Source organism: Caloenas nicobarica, chromosome 5, assembly GCF_036013445.1.
Source record: "Caloenas nicobarica isolate bCalNic1 chromosome 5, bCalNic1.hap1, whole genome shotgun sequence".
Taxonomy (NCBI): Eukaryota; Metazoa; Chordata; class Aves; order Columbiformes; family Columbidae; genus Caloenas; species Caloenas nicobarica.
In genome coordinates this window covers 39,915,978-39,933,285 of record NC_088249.1, presented here as the reverse complement: position 1 = coordinate 39,933,285, position 17,308 = coordinate 39,915,978, and the positions used below count along the sequence as shown (strand labels likewise).

The 17,308-nt window shown below is 40.5% G+C and overlaps 1 protein-coding gene across 1 annotated transcript in view; it reads left to right on the top strand.

Moving 5' to 3' along the window:
• The first annotated feature begins 7,097 nt into the window (after positions 1-7,097).
• The window catches only part of LOC135988807 (cytosolic phospholipase A2 beta-like), a 29,281-nt gene continuing 19,070 nt past the window's right edge, over positions 7,098-17,308 (top strand). Inside the window, exons 1-6 of the mRNA XM_065635053.1 lie at positions 7,098-7,133; positions 13,046-13,118; positions 14,179-14,355; positions 14,995-15,131; positions 15,827-15,958; positions 17,117-17,175. Of these exons, the coding sequence (XP_065491125.1) occupies positions 7,113-7,133; positions 13,046-13,118; positions 14,179-14,355; positions 14,995-15,131; positions 15,827-15,958; positions 17,117-17,175 (599 nt within the window). The 5' untranslated portion in view covers positions 7,098-7,112. The remainder of the gene's footprint in view (positions 7,134-13,045; positions 13,119-14,178; positions 14,356-14,994; positions 15,132-15,826; positions 15,959-17,116; positions 17,176-17,308) is intronic.

The following is a 17,308-nucleotide window of genomic DNA, read 5'->3' as shown; positions in this document are numbered from 1 at the left end:
TGGGATGAACATTCCAGTTCCCAGCACTGGTGCAGGCAAGTCACGGGACACTTTACCTTTTTGTGGTTCGCAGCTTGCTTGCTTGCTGACAAATGCATTCAGTATGTGTGTGAGGACACAGCAGGGAAGACCAACAATTAGTGGATTTGAATCATACAAAGCGAGGGTCTCTGCCACTTTGCAACGTATCTGTTGCATGGGGAGAGATTGCGGAGTACAAACCGTGCATGTTGCAGAGAAGGCACCATTACTGGTTTGCTCAGCTGCCATGCCAGGCTGTGGGTGAGCCTGGATTCCTGGAGGTGTTTATGGGAGAGGTCACCATTTGAAATCTAGTCTTCCATCAGATCTCTGCTCCTGGAAGTTAGAGTCTCTGAGTGAGCCCATCTCCGCCAGCCCGGACTCTCCCTGGCTAGGCCCAGGAGGCCTAATTTTGGACCTTTGGCACATAGATCTGGATCCCCTGGCAAAGGAGGCAGTGTAGGTAGCTTATTTTACTGTTCTGCTCTGACAGACTCAACGCCTCTCATGACTTACACAAAAATTTTCTGGCTTCTTGGCCGTATCATGTCGCACCTGCCACATAAACTGGAGGCCTAAGGTTAAAAACAAGTTCATTGAGATGCTGAAGGCTTAAATTTCTGGTGGCTTTGATATGAGATCTATTCTGAGGTCTTGAGTTGCAAGAAGCCTCGTACAAAAATCTTAGGAGCTTCAGAAGTCCCAAGGTATTACATGAATTAAGAGGTTGAAAAAGACCTACCCCTGTGAAAAATCAGTTTTCTACTAGAATGAAAGCATTTAAAATTGCAGTCAAGTGCAATGTTTTATATGCTGCTGAATCAGAAGAATTAAAACAGACCTAATATGCATGCATAGAGACATTCAGAGATAAAATCAGGCTCCATGGATGATTCTGCCTTGGCACAGATTAGAGCAGTTTTCCTGAGACCAGTGGAGATGCTCAGTGTGTTTCAAGTGCTGAGCTCTCTGCTCACACTTGTCTGCCTTCTGCACTGCGTTCAGGGGAGCAGGCGACAAAAAGCTGCTTTCATATTGCTGGGATAAAGCTGAGAGTGCTCTCAGCAAGGTGAATTCCCAGTTGCATTATTAGGAAAACTTTCTGACTTCTTTTTGTAACAAGAATGATAAAATGAACTAGAAGAACAGGCACGTACCTAAACAAGAAATTTTTCTCATCAGAAATGCTTTCTATAGGGGTACGTATCAATGCAGAAGGAGCTTTTGTTATTAAAATCCTCATGACTCTGTAGAGCCTGTGAAGTCCTCATGAAGTAGTCTTCTGCTGTCAGAAGGTATAATCCACCAGGAGCGAGTCACAGGGTTCTTAATTGCTGTAAATAAGGTTGCAAGGCTCATAACTCATAGTAGCTCTAATGGCTAAGTTAAACTCTGTGTTTTGTGTTTTAAATTATTCTCATAGAGATTTTGTATTTAAAAAAAACCCCAACAAAACAAAGATACAATGATGAACGTAAGTGAAGGAAGGGAAAAATTCAGTTTTCAGTTTTGACAACCTTGCAGTAACCGTAGAAAAAACAGACAAAGATGTACTGAAAAACCCCGCAACTTTCTGGTATTGAGGTCAATGAACTGTAATGATCCACTTGCAGGGATGTGCACTGAGTTGTATAATGTCTTGTTCTCTTCAGATACTAACTTCCCCACGAGTCTTGAAGCTTTAGGCAGCTCTCATGGACAGTGCTATTTGTCCATGGTCAGATTCCCACTAGTGAAATTAAGGCAAGTTTTTTTTATGTTCTGGTAACCTGAGGTAATGGCTGCATGCCACTAAAGAAGGGCAGTCCTGGAAATTCCTCAGAAAAAGGAAAAGAGAAATTTTCTATTGCTTCAGGTCCTCAAATGAGCTTAGCATTTGGCTAGAAGAGTGCCAGAGCTAATCCTGTGGAGTAGGGGCAGAACTCTCTAAGTTTGGGACTGGGATGGGAGCCAGACCTCTTATTTTAGTGACAACTAGCTCTCAGATGAGTTTTGCTGCAACATGAAACTTCACCCTGAGATATTTTTAAGACTTGAGCATTTTCAGATATTTACCAGGGATTCTGTGCCAGAATTCATGCCTCATTGTGACCAGTATGCCTGCTAAAAAGGCGTACTTTGCGAGTACTTCCAAAGCTACTGGTGATACTCTTGGAGGTGTTCGGTTCACCCTGAACTGGATGTTTCTGTATTTCTTTGCCCTGTCTCTATGTTGAGATGAGTGGTTTTCTTACATTTACACTTCACTAAAGTCTTCTATATTACTTAAGCTAGGACATAGGTTGGCTGATGCCATGTTTATTTGAAAAGCCTGTACATTAACTATACCAGCGTAGAGAATAACGTAATCAGGATACCTAGTGCTGTCTTTAGTCCTGTTAATTTTGGAGGGCTACTTAGATGGTGTTACTGCCAGGAATGAATAAATTGAACCCTTAATGACTTGTATATTATTTGAAATAGATCCTTTTATCCCTTTCTGAGCCAACATCTAAGAGTTGTGCTCAGATAAAGGTAGAACCTTGAATAAAGTCACATACAGGGCTGGAAGAGGATTTCACACAGCAACAGGGTTAGAAAGGAAATACTTCTATTTGTGTCATACAATCCCAGTACCTCTTTTTTTTTTAATTACTCTCACCTAGTGTAATAACATTCAGTAATAAACATTTTGTTAGTGGGTCTTGCCCTACAGGCCTTACAGGCATAGAGAGTGAAAAACAAGCATTACTCTGGATTCTAAAAATGACCATTAAAAAAATACAAGAGGTTGGTGGCAGCTAAGAAAGAAACACTTCTGATAATTTGAAGCTAAATACCATAACCATAAACCAAGTCTTCCTGTCAGCCAAGTGGTGAAGTGTAATACTTACCTAACACTTCTGAAATCTTGACTCAAGATATTTCATACTGACATCAGCATCAGACTATTCGAAAAAGATCTGAAGATAAAGGTCTGAGAAACTGGCTTGAGTGGAATGACATCGAAAAACCTTACTCAATTATTTCAACTGGATGCTCTGCAATTGCTTGGTTTAAAATAAAAGAACACATTTTAAACATATACACAGTGTGTTTCAGTGTGTGGCTTTACAGTGACGTGTTTTGGAAAGGGTAGCGCTCCAGTCGTCAGATACCTCAGGTAAGTAATAAGCAGCTTCCTCCCATGAAGCAGCAAAGATCACTATCTTGCCATATTAACAACAACACCTGTGTCTGAGGAAATCAGTAGCTCTCTTATCTGGCCAGGAAAAAGAGCCGGTCATACTGGCTTTACTGTATGATATCTTTATTTAAGATTGCAGTGGTACAGGAGATAGGTAAGAGGATATAGAACCTTTTACTTTTCTGAAACAGGTTTAGATCTTCATAGCCAGAAGGACAGTTCATTTACAAGTGCTGCTACCACCTGACGGCTGCTCAGATAGACAACGTGGTATTTTGTTCTAATTAATATAAGGTGTGTTGAAAAGGGTTGTTTGGAAGACTTTCAAAGATCTAAAATAATTTCAAATTAGCTGTGTTGTTTTGCTCAAAAAGAATGGGGGGAGACGGGATGAGGGACATTGAAAGGTTAGAAAACTTTCATTTCAAAATTAAATGTTTCTGTTTTGAAGGATCCCCAAATCTGGCATTTCTGAAGCTTTGCTTTATAGCTTCTAGTTTCACAAGGCAATGTTGAATTGAAAAATGGAGATGTATTTTAATAAAGTTTTTTTTTTGTTTGGATTAATTTTTATAGTGGTTAAATAATGCAAATATGAAAATAAAATAGTTTGGGGATGAGCTAGTGAAAAAAATTACTTCTTTTCCCAATTTTGGAGAACATTTTGAAAATTTTTTGTTTGAATTTGACTACAAACAATTACTTTCTCTGATTACTATGATTTTTTTAACAAAGCCACTGAGCTGAGCCAGGTACGAGCTGACTTAAGAGGCAAAGAGAAAGCAACTGTCACCTCTCATTGTCACCGTCTGGCACAACAAGAAGTCTTTGCAAAGCTGCACATTCCTCCACCTCCATCTCCTCAGTGATGTGGCTGCATCTAGCCCTAGGAAGATCCATCGCTTAGCTGTACTTAACAGCTTTCATGGGATGAATAAACAAATGTCCTAGAACAAAATCACAGGAGATCTATATTTATAGGAGAATGTTTCAGTACTTGCCATCCTTGGAAGGGGCTGTTTGTGAGCAGCCCACTGGGAGTGTTACATAAAGCTGAACACTGTAGTAATTAACTTTTATTTCTTGCATCCTGGGACCAGCATGGACTTGCATTTCTTCCATTCTGATTCTGTTTCACGTAGCCTCCTGTGTGCATTATCCAAGTGTCAACAGGTAGGATGTGAAGCAGTTTCACCTCAGTGTAATTTGCCACGTCTTTTTACCTCTTACTGCGCCCCCCTCCCCCCGCTTATTTCCAAGTACTTTCTTAATATTAATTCAGAAAAGAAATAAGATTCTGTCGTAAAGGTGGAATGAGACCTGGTTAATTAACCCATAAAATCTTTCTAGAATCCCTCTTGTCTTTGTCTCCTGGACAGCCTTTTACAATCTGAAACTGCAGATACAGTATTATATTTTCTGAATCTAATTCCACTAGTATTAGCCTGGCATGACTGTCCTCCCTCTAAAAAGGGGAAGGGAAGGACTTTCTGTACTCCCTTGAAGCTGCTGCCTACTATTTAGCTGGTTCACTAACACATTGTGCGGTGCCCTCTTTGCTTTAGATTTAACCTTTTAGTTTTGTCCTTCTTCACACAGTTGACTTTCTTTGTCTTACTTTCCCCATGCTGTACAGTTTTTGTGTCTGCAGTAAGGCCTGACAGCACGTAGCCTATCTCCCTCACGTCCAGGAGGAAATGGATGTGGTATTTGTCAGTGTGCTTGTTGACAAGCAACACAAAATGTTTTATGTATTTTGGCCATTCTGACTTATTGGAAACACTAACTTCTTGGAGAGGCTATTGGAAAAATTAGTTCCATAGCTCTCCAAAATAACTTTTGCACCTTGATTTGAAGACATTTTGCTATTTTTTTTTTCTTCTTTCCTGTTCCATTAATTTTTGGGTCTCCCTGCTGCAGCTGTTCTGTTTTTAATGTGTTGCTCCGTTTCCAGGCAGACATACCCCTCTTTGAGTGGAGTTCATTTTTGTCTGGCTGTTTTTCCATTTGCCTTTTCTTTAGGATGTAAATTTGTCATCCTACTTTTTTGGTCTCTCAGTTCACTACAGCAGTAGAACCTGTGATCAAAGCTACAACAGAAATATAAAGGTGAAAATGTCCACTCTGGATAAGAGATTTTTTCCTTTTTTCTCTATTTCTTTTTTCTTATCTCTGGAAATGGGATGCTACAGACTCCTGTGTCCAAGGAAGCATGGAGAAAAATGCTTGCACCGTAGTCTTGACTGCTCTTGTAAAAATGCCTGAGTGAGGCTGTCAAAACAATGTTACTGCAGGAGCACAAGACCTGCGTGATTAATTGTTCTGGACCCCAGATTGCTTTCTGGTGAGTTTGGCTTATTTTTCTGGGAGTTTTGTAGCTGGCCTTCAATTTGCTGCACATTTATTTGCAGCAAATTAAATCAGACCTTTATTTGAGATATCTTTCTTTTTAGTATTTCAAAGATGACAACCTACCTAAGCAGTTAACTTCTCACCATGCTGCTTGGTAAGCCTGCATCCAGTCCTCACCACTAGCATGGTGGCTTCATTGCCAGCCACAGCAGAGTCTTTGTGAAGTGTCAATTTGAGCTGTTGCTTGTCACTTGCATACGTCCAGGAGCACTTGACTAGAACTAATTTTCAATTTGTGACAGGTTTTTTTGGTGGAAAATGCTTTAAAAAGTGGTTTAAACGTGATCCACAGTGTGTATCTGAGTTTCAGAAAAAAATCTAAAGCCAAAGTTTTCAGGTAAACTTATTTACCTGAGCAATTATTGTGGTTACATTTATTTTTTTTTCTTCTCTTGCCAATAGCCAAATTCATAAATACTATTCAGTGAAAATTAACTCTTGACACTCTCCCTTTCCATCAGTGTAAGGCGTCCACTGGTTGTTTGGTGAGGCTTGGTCCTGTCTGGTATTACTGGCTCCACTGAGGACGTATCTTTCTGCAAACTTATGGTGGCCTCCAGGCCTTTTCCACATCGGAGTCTGCACGACATCCAACATGAAATTGCAAGTGACGATTAAGGAATGGCCAGAACAGATTGCCTGGAGCGGTGTTCTGACAGGCACCCCACGGGTTGTCTGTCAGCAGTCCACAGTAGGTGTGGAGAGGTGGAGGGAGCCGTGCCTGTGCCATCTCCAGAGGATGTCTTAGGACCCACCACTGTCACCAGCAAGCTGATGGGGGAATAGGATGGGAAGCTGGGACATGTCAAGCTGTAACCTTCTCATAAGAAGTATGTAGAGGGCGAAAGCCCAGAAGGTATGCACCTTTCCCTTTCGCTACCAATATTTATTTCAATTTCACCAGCACCTCCACATTGACCAGGTGATCATCCAGTAGGTACTTCAAAGCAAGGAGGTTTGATTTACTGCTTGGCAGAAAGATTCCCCAGAATTTATTAAAACAAGTCCCTATTGTAGGAAAAGTTGAAAAGAGCATTCCGAAGTGGATTGGTCTCCCACCAGAAACTTTAATAGCTGAGATTCGGCTATCCCATTCCTTGGATTATTTTTTTTTTTCCTTGGAGTACTTTGTGGAAGAACTTAAAAGCTACTGACTAGATAGGTGGAAGATACGGGGAGTGAAGGAAGACTTTCTGGACATGGCAGAATCCACCCAAAAAACTGGCAGGACAATATGGGGGAAATAAAAAAATGTTGTGAGGTAATAAAGTGGCAGGCAAAGATGTGGTAACCGCAGCTCTCCTCTCCCTCTGACACTGCAGATCTTGCCCTCTCAGACGTGGGCAGCCTCTTCTCCACTCAGAGGAGGCAGAGGGTGGAGCTCAGTGCCTTTATAAATTATATGTGTCCTTCAGGTTATTTCAGCAGCCCCAGCAAGCCGTGAGCGTGTTTGCCAGCTGACAGATCTGTTACTCAGATTGGGTTTTCTGCTGCTGTCGCCATCTTGTCCGTCATGGGGAGCCCACCAGCCAAGGTAAGACAATTGCAGCTCCGTGCTTCGCTGTGGCCCAGCACCTTCTGTTGGGACCTCCCTGCTCCAGTTCTCGCGAGCAAACTCCCTCCGCTTGCATCAGCGGGGAGACAATCTGCTGCTGAGGTGATGTGGCAGGGTCACCTCAAACTTTGCAAATTTACCATTCGCTCCTTTACCGCACATTAACTAATATGTGAGGGATCTTCAGCGAAAATGCGTCCCTATTGTTTCGTCGTGAGGTGTGCGTGCTGGAGCCAGCGCCGGGAAGGAAGAGAGCGCCAACCTGAATGAGTTCACCTCGCTGTAAAATGAAAGCGCTTCAGCCCCGCTGCGTGCTTTTCTTGGGATTGCACATGTTCGTTGCTTGCCCCAGCTGAAAAAAACAACAGCTTTTTCTAGCAACAAAGCATGATTTATATTACATTAGCTGCAGGGAAGAGTTCTAATGAGCTATTTGGCTGATTTAGCCATCTTTAATGTAATATTTACAGCGTTTGTGATTCTAGAGGAAGTATTTCATGTCTGGACTCGAGTTTTGTAACAGCACATTCCATTCAGAGATTTTAACTGAGTTTTTAGTATAAATAAACAGAATTACTATCCAAGAATTATCTTCTCTTGTATATCTTCAAAAAATAATGGACGTGGTGTCTGAAAGGCAAGTTGTGAATTATTTACAACTCACTGTTCTGTATTAAACCCTATGCCAAATTTTGCAGCAAAGAAAAGAAATATGGGCATTCAGGGATTTAAAATATAGTGAGAAACAACGTTACATATGATGGCTTATAGAGAATCATGGATCATTAAGAATAAAGAATACTTACTGTACTTGTGCTATGGTAATATTTGCAGGTGAAGTTAAGGACTCAGGAAAATATCAGTAGCTTGAACAAATAGCTCAAATCATAGATTAAAAATATTCAACATTGGATGCTCAGGGCAAAGAACATAAATTATAAATGTAGTGTAATTTCTGGATAAAATTTCTATCTAACCTGTTAGATCCAGAGTTATCTATCTTAGATATAAATATTATCTATCAATGTTGTATCTAATAAGATAATTCTGGATCTGATAGATGAGTAGATAGCTTAGGTATAATTTTATCTAGAAAATCTTAATTACAGCAAAAGTTCTTGCATTTCATCCTAATGCTGCAACGGTTCTTCCACGAGTATAGGCATACTCCCGGTTAATAGGCAACACTACCAAAACTTTAGAGTATAAGCATCGCTTCAGGTCAGAAAGCTTCTCTTCCCAAGGAAGGAGATTCATTCAATACTGCAGGTAGCTCTTCAATTCTGTAAGGCAGATGCATTTTTCACTATGTGTAAATTGGTAGATAGATACAGAAATCAGAACAGAGTGGGCTTTGTTTTGTTTTTCTATTAAAAAAGTAAGTCGTTTAGAAAAGTGTGGATACTTTGAACTATCCAGGAAGACCTACTAAAACTCTCCCAGTTAATTTTTTGCTGTTCAGAAAAGCCACCAAGTTGGCACAGAATGATGGACAACATTAAGTTACAACTTGCTGGGAATGCTTTTGATATTCATAACAGGGTCTTTTCTTCTGCTCAGACAAGAATAATCACTCTTTAGCGGTTCTGTTTTGTGAACTTCAGGATAATTTTTCTGTGGTAAAATACTTGGAAATTCTGCCCATACAAAGCGCCGAGGGACCCACTCATACATGTAAAGAGGTGACTGATAGAATATGAACAGGTCATGCCTCCTAAATCCACAATGACTCTTGAAACAATCCATCAGCGATAACAAGAAATTACAGTAAATTAATGTAAGGCAAATTAGGTTTATTCACTAACTGTTCAGCTTCCAGTGATAGGATTTTGGATAATTGTGATTCCCAAGGAAAATGAGGCTTTCATGGTCATGCTTTCTCCTTCTGTCCCCTCCCCTGGTTTTGCGTATTTCTTCAGTCAGTCACTTTTCCTACCAGAACTTTGCAGTCCTCTGATTTTTATGAAAATAGGTGGCTGGTTGGAAGGACAAATTGCTAGCAGTATTATCACTAATGGAGGGGCTAATAAACTCAGCCTATATTAGGTGTTAAAGAATCTATGTGGAAAAGGGCACTTTAGGACCAGGCTGGTCATGAACCTTATTTGTAGTTTATAAGTTTATACCTTTAACCTTGATTTGATAAATTGCCAAGTTGTAGTTGAACCGAATACTCAGTATCTAAGATAAAATAAGTGGTAAAGATATGCCAAAAGATTACATCTGATGTGAGATCTTGTACGTAAGATATTCTACAGCTTCTAGTACACCACTGCAGAAAGGAAAAGTAATCCATGAAAGGAAGTAAATATTAATATATAAAAGATATGGATAAAGCTGAGTGATAAATCCTACCGCTACGTCCAAATGTCAAAAGACAGAGAGCAAAGTCTTTACATAAAACTTCGCATAACTTGGTGTTATCTCATGGTGACAACTCTGCTCAGAGAACTGCCTACCTTTGGTACAGGGGGCGTGAAACACTGAGGTTCCAATCAGCCTTCCAACATGTGAGAAACAAGGAGTTTTTAAAATAGAAAAGAAAATAAAAAGAGGTGGCGATGGGAAAAGGTTCCCAGATTGACAGGCTCTGCAGAAACTACTCCCCTAGAAGAGTAACTTTCTAGTGAAAGTGGCCATGAGATCTTGTTCTAGAAGCAGCATGGAGGGACAATAAGGAGTGAACTCAAAGATACAAGCTGTAGGTTTTTCTTCTTTCACTGCCATCCAAAGACCATATCAGTAGGCTTCTCATTGTTGATGAGCTTTGGGAAGATTTCATACTCTCCAAACTGTCTTTTTGGGATGAGACCTTGAAGCAACTAACCCCCTGTAAACAGGAGAATTATATGTCCTCCTGAAGCTGACTGACATGTGGCTGTTCTTCGGAAGCCAGGCACTAGGCCAGCAAATGTGTGTTATTCCGATCAATGAGATGGTGGCAACAGATGTGTTTTCAGTTTGTTAAGGTTTGACACAGCTGTGGCAATTCTGCCATGCTAGTTTTATCTCCTGTTTATTGACTTTTCTGTGGTTTAGACCTGAAATGGCTCCCACAAAAGTTGCCTTGATAGGTCAGAAATGCAGTTAGTGCTAACTCCTATCAAGTGAAAATAAGTTTGTTTGTGTTTTTGGTTTTTGTTCAGTTGTTTTTGATTTTGTTTGTTTGTATTTTAGTCTACTCTTTGGGCCTCTGGAGAGGCTACTATTTGTTGGTCTGGAGTGCTATTGTCTATGATGCAAACACACACAGGTAGCTGAATCCTGCACTCTGTCACTGCCCTCAATGTGACACTACTAATTTTCCAGCAAAAACAGAAAGATGCGCTTCTGGGAAAGCTGCCTTTGAGTCTGCATATTTACAGAGTGGTTTTGTGTCCATGTGGGAAACTAAGTTTCTTCCAAGGAAGTGAACTAGAACGAGCAAGACCGGTACAGCTGCAAGACTGTCAAGAGCTGTCTGATCATGGCATCTGTGCTTATCAATTTGCATTAATCATGAAATTACACATTGCTTTTCATGTTATGAAAATAGCAAATGGGACCTCTAACCAAATTTTTTTTTTTCTGGAAGGGTATTCTGGAGTACAGCACTTTTGGGCAAAGATGTTATTTTAGACCACTGAAATCAGACCCTAATAGTCTGCTTTGGACCACTGTAGAAGGAAATGATCTCTGCCTTTTTCTAATGAAAAAAAAAAAAATTAGCCCAATTCTGAATGTTTGTCACAGGCTTGAGTAACTGCAGTCTTGAGAGTGGGATGGCTTCTGGCTTCCCCAGGGATTTGCACAGTCCATTGGGTTTATTTATGGCCACATTCACCCATCTGAACTGGTTTATCTCTTACCTTGCAACAAGGCAAGGACTAAGCTGCACCAAATTGGAAGTAAGAAACTGTGTTGATTTTCCCATCAGTAAGGAACCTGTGATGATGTTTCCATTGGCTGGCAGATGTTGACGTGTTGAAGGGAAGTGATTGCTGCTGAAAGGGAAGAGAGGAGGAGTGAGGCTCTCTGGCTCTAGTGGGAGATGATGAAAATATGACACCTATCACAACTGAGAGGGCTGTGATGATGAACTGCAGACACACCATTTTTATCAGCAACTAGGAAATTTTCATCACAAAAGGTTCAAAGCATCCATTTCTCCAGTGAAGGCAGACTCTGAGAATGGTTTGCGCTGTTGAGCAAGGGGGAAGTTGATTACAAAATAACACAGAATTAACATAGTAATTAAAAACAGTCAGCTCTGTAATTGGCTGCATAATCCAATATTTCATGTTAATGAAACCCACTAGGAATGCTGACTGAGTGCTCCAGTTGGTACTTCTAGGTTAAATAACTATTTGCACAGGAAAATTAAAGTCAAATTCTTTCAGTGGGCAAGCGGAATAATATGGAAGTGTCCTAACTGGAACTCATTATGTCCATAATGCATTAAACTCAGAATGTTTTAAATATACAAAAAAGTGTTTCAATCAACTATTAAGAGGCCAAGAGACAGAGTAATCTGTGATTTTGTAGGTTTAACAACAGGGTTTCTCTGCTCAGGGTGATTCTTGAATATTAATCTGAATTTTAAAAGGATGTAACTTTAAAAGTGACATCATAAAATTTAATATTAAACCTTTATTTGAACGTGCTAATTCACAGTTCTAATGGTATCCATTTGATGTAACATAATTTACCTCTAAACAAAACTGAATGAAACTGAACGAAGGCTGTTCTCATCTCTAATAACCATGTTTCCACCCTACTTTAAAAGAATTTCAGATTAACTGTAGTGAGTGACTCCTTCTATAGAGAAGTTCATCCTCCCCCAGCTCTGTTTATCTCCAAAGTTAACCATTTCAGTGTCAGGAAAATTAATCATGGTGCTAACTTTCAAAATAAAATTTTCGAATTATTTCATTACAGTGTTATGGAATACTCTCATTTAGGCAAATAGATATGATGTTTCAGTCAGCATGTAGTTTAAGCTGCCATTCAAACTAATGAAACACTTCCAATGTGGTGTGGCCCTGTTTTAATTTATTAGTGGTAACAGGACTGTATGTTATTATTGGTTATTATTGCTGACAAGCTGTGCTAATATGCAAAAAAAAAAAAAAAAGATAAAACACTCAACAGCAAATTAAAAGGAAATGTAAATGTTCCAATTTGGAAAAAGAAGAAAATGTTTTCCTGCTTTTAGTATTAAGGTTGTCACGTATCTGTATGTGTGTGTTCATTCAGGCTTTTCAGAACATCTTTTGAAAATGGCAAATGTTTTCTGACAAGCTTAGGTTGGGAAGCTTAATTCTTCGGTAGAGTTAGGAGCAAGTAACTTGAAATAAGTGTTACAATGATAGCTTGCCTGTGATGGAAATAAATCTCATGTCTGGAAGGGAAGTGGTTCTATTCCCGTTAGGAATTTTCAAGATACCTAATGATGTGGGATTCTGTGATATTACAACTCCAAAGCAGGACGCCTTTTTCTTCAGCTGAAGGGTCTCTGATGGCCTGTGGTCCATTCACACAAAGTCAGTGCTACATTAATCTAGATGCCTTTTGGTGAACTTGGCCAACCTACAAGTGCCGTGGAAGTTTAGTCCTAGTTGGGATACAAAGTCAGAAGTTTTTAGAGAACTTTGGTGACTCCCATGTCCTGGCCCAGTGTCAGTGCTGTGCCAGGACCCAGGCAGGAATCTGCAAGTTCCTAGTGTCGCCTTCCGAAGGCCCAGTTTTGTCCTACCTGTAGCACAGGACCCTCGGCAGATTGGCCGTACAACCACTGGAGGGTGGTCCCCTCACTTCAAACAGAAGGACAGACTGTCCCCTGTACTGTTAAAAATACATATTGTTTTTGTACTCTGAGCTGATAAAACTAATTGCATTTGTTTTCTCTGCAGATGATGATTTGCCCCATCCACATGCTTTCTGTGAGAATCATACACGCTAAGAACATCAAGTCAAGAGACCTGTGTGAGTTGTGGTTTGATTGTTTTTAATCACCTCCAGAGTTTACACAGTGAGCAATGTTCTTAAGTTCTGAAGGTATACAATCAATGTACCTAGAGCACAGTAATAGAAGTACTAATGCCAGGGCTATAATTAGATCAAATGACTGAGGTATCATTAGATTGATCTAGTGGCGTTTCAGGGAACTGATAAAAACCAAAACTCCCATATTAATTTCCTGGGCCAACAAGGAAGATGGACCTTACGAAGACACTGCAATCTGTAAATCTGCTTGGAGTTGTTTGTTTTTGATGCTCAAAATATATAATCACAATATATAATCATACCAGGGACTGGAGTTTTGCCACACAGGCTGCGTATTTAGGGACCTTCTACCGAAATGTATCAGTTATATACAATAATCAAAGGTAAATGAGAGAATCTCAAGTCTTCTAAAATACAGTATCATTTGGGGTATTTGCTGTTCTCAGATGACCAGTCGTGTTAAATTATATCGATAATTTCTGGTTCAGAAGGGCCTCTGCAGATTCAGCCTTAAGCACATGCTGAACATGCAGGCAAACCAGACTTTTCTATATACTTTTGTATTCAGCTTGCTTTAACTCATTATCTCACCCTCACAGCCTCCCATAGCTCCTTCTCAAGCTATACTGTGGACCAGCCATTAAGCTGCCATTTTTGCATGGGTCTCCTGTGGGTTCCTCAGTCAGGGCAGAGAACTTGAGCTGCCTTTTCTCACACTCTTGGAACGTCCGGCCTGTGTATTCCTCTAGTGAAAAATGACACGTTCACCCAAAGAAAGCATCACTTTGCAGAGTGTTACAGCTGAGACCATTCATGTCTTGCCATGCAGGGCCAAGCACAACCTTGGCCAGGCCTTGATTCGAGGGAGACCAGGGGGTCCAGTCCGCTGTTGTCTCAGTAACTGCCCACCAAACGGCTTCCTGTGCTCCTGTGGCAAATGCCATGTAGCAATGTCCAGAGGTGGACACTAGAAAGGTGGTAGTGTGACAAGGCCCGAATTTCTGAGTTTCAATGATCTCTTCTATCTACTCTATTGAAGGGACACTTCCAATTTCCTGCGAAAACCTTGTGGGTCAGTGTTATTCACTGCTTGATACCAGTCTGAAGTATTTAGGCATCTCGGGCTGCAGTGGAAATCTTCAGTCAAGTCCAGACTCCAGCTCTGGAAGACGTCACCCTGGAGATTTCCTTTCACACCGATGTCAAGCTTCACAAAGTAAATGTGCTTTTGCATCCCGGCTCTTCCCAAAGGATGGCTGCTCGAGGCACTGACTGCACTAACCATAAGGAGTAGATGTAGGCTGGAAGTGAGATGAAGATCTTCGACTTGCTCATGCCCTCATGTTCTTGGGACCACACTGGCCTTTAGCTGCAACAGATCTTCTTCCCTAGTACCTAACCCTTCTAGACAGCTGTCATACCCCCTCCGCATGTTTGTGTTGCTGGACCGAGCAAGCCAGTCTCCTCTGATCTTCTCTGTAATACGCAGTCTCCTTTCCTGTAATCATCCTAACAACCTTTTTTGGAACTAGCTCTAGTTTCAGTTGAACTTTTTTAACATTGTAGACTGGAATTTTAGGGAACATGCCTGATGAATGGTCAGTGGGGTCTTTTATATGCCTTTCTCTTCACATGGGAAAAACGGCTCTTAGTGTACTTTGTGTGTGCATGTGTACATTTGCAGTTTGTGATTACCCAGGAATTAGATGGTTTTCCTTGGTTGCTTCCAACCGGTGGTCTCTTTACTTTTTTTTTTTTTTTTAATACTAATATTTATTAGTCCACAGAGTCATGGCCTTGCCCTACTTTTCATCTATAACATTGGTATCAGGTTTTTAATTTTTCTCTGCTGCAGTGACTGCATCAGACTGCTATGTCCGCTTGTGGCTGCCATCTGCTTCAAATGGAAAGCTTCAGACCAAAACCATCAAGAATACTGACAACCCTGTCTGGAATGAGACATTCTACTTTAGGATCCAGAGAGAAGTTGAGGTAGTAAAAAAATAAAAAATTTGAATATCTGGGAATCCTCAATTTACACTCTGTTGATCAGGTGCGCTAAATAACTTAAGCAAATGCTTGTGTAACAGAATTTGCAACTGACTGGTTTGCCCAAAACAGTAGACATATGCAGTAGTGCTCCCCTCAGCTAGTTATAGACATGGGTGATATAAATGCCGACATCTGAGCTAGTTCAGATTCCCTTTGTTGTCACCTGAGATAAATAAGTACTGCTGTAGTATGTTTCATTTGGGCTATTTTTGATGGTTAATTTAGATGAGCTTTCCCCCTTCTGGTTGTAAGGGAAGGGTAGAGGAGTTGCTGAGGTGTAAACAGCAAATTTAATCCTGCCCTAAGCTGTGTAGTTAAGAGAACTTTGGGGATGAAGAAACTGAGTGTGTTCTTTGGGCGGGTTATCAGTGCGGTGCAGAGCACTGACATCTTTTCTGTCTCAGGATAGTGGGAGCTCTCTGTTATAGGCAGTTGTCTTCTATTTCATCGTAAGTTTCCCAAGGTTGGGTTTAATGATGGCGTTCCACATTAGCAAATTCCTGAAGGAAAGCACATATTTCTTTATTCTTACCACTGTGCCAGTCAAGTAGCTGCAAAAGTCTATAACAATTTTTTTTTGTTTTTGTGTAATAGCAGCTCAATAAGAGTTCTTATTTATTTTCTACTACTACCAGAACATTTTAGAATTGGCAGTATGTGATGAAGATCCACTCACCAAAGATGACATGCAGTTCACAGTTCTTTTTAATGTTGCTAGAATCAGACCCGGGGAGACACTCCGTGAGACGTTTGCTTTGAAACCAGAGGTAAGGACTGAAAATAACAGGGAGAGATCAGCAAAACCTCATTGTTCACATTGTCTTCCATGCTAAGTGAGTTCTGGGTCTGCATAAACAAATATGTCATTATCAATATCTCATCAAAACAGTTGTCATTGTGTTGGTTTTATGTGTCTTTAATCTCTTTTCACAAATTTAGAAAATGAAGCAGCTTCTCTCTCATGTCCACCATCCCTGTAGGGGGAAAATATATTAGCAGGGAGCATCTGTAAATAGTAATTTTTATCTTTTATACTTCAAATAAGTAACCTTTTGTCTTGATTCCACTTTTGCCACACTTGGATGACATTTCCTCTTAAATGGCAAATTTTATTAAAACCATGAAGACAATCCACTCACCACTTTAATTAAATGATTTTTTCGGCCTTCTCCTGTTGGTGTTTGTGCTGGGTTTCCTTCTAGGTGATTCAGATTTCTCCAGCCCACAGTAAAGGGACGCCTGTTCTGCTAACCTCTTTGGTATTCTGTTAAGGACCCCATGAAAGAGAGTTGTCCAGAGAAAAAAGCTGGGGTAGGTCTGTGACAACTCCTGGGCTGGTCAGTGTTGCTACCTGCTCATTGCAGGAAGGAGACAGTCTATACCCAAAAGAACAGCTGCTTCCCAAACGCTGAAAGCTGTTAACATGGATCTTCCTTGTGACTCTGCAGGCTGATGCCACACACTTCTCAGACACTGAGTGAGTCACTGGGAAATACAATGATCCAATACCTACCTCAGTCCAGAACACTCTTGCCTGCTTCATCTCTGCTAGATTCAGTGTGAATGTGATTTAAATGGTTTGTACGTGGAAATGACACTGGTGGTAGTCACACTTGTTGCTGAGCTTCCATACCTTTCCTCTGTGCACACCATCTTTGCAGAAAGCCATTATATTTCTGTTTCAGTCAAGCTTTCCCTCTCTGATTGTGTCTTTGGAAATATGTATGATTCTACATATCCCACAATGAGACAATATGAATCTTATGTGCCTTTTGCAAGCCTGTGGTTTCCATTGCAATCTCAGCTTTGGAAAGAGGTAACATTAGCAGAAGTGTCAGCTATGGAAGTGCTTTCTAGGTGTGTCTGTACTGCCAAATTCTTACAGCCTCCAATAATCCATATTCATTTTACCCTTTTCTTTTTAGAAAGAGAGGTGCACCAGGAAATGGGAAAGTTTGGAAGTGGAATTCTGGCTGGAAAGAATGTGAGTAAAATTCCAAAGCTGAAAGGTATAGATCTGCTGGGGGTAATAATATTTCAGAGAAAGAGGAAATTATTCTAGCTCTTCCTCTCAGAAGTGAGCTGAAATTACAGTTTCAAACTTTTTTTAACCTTAA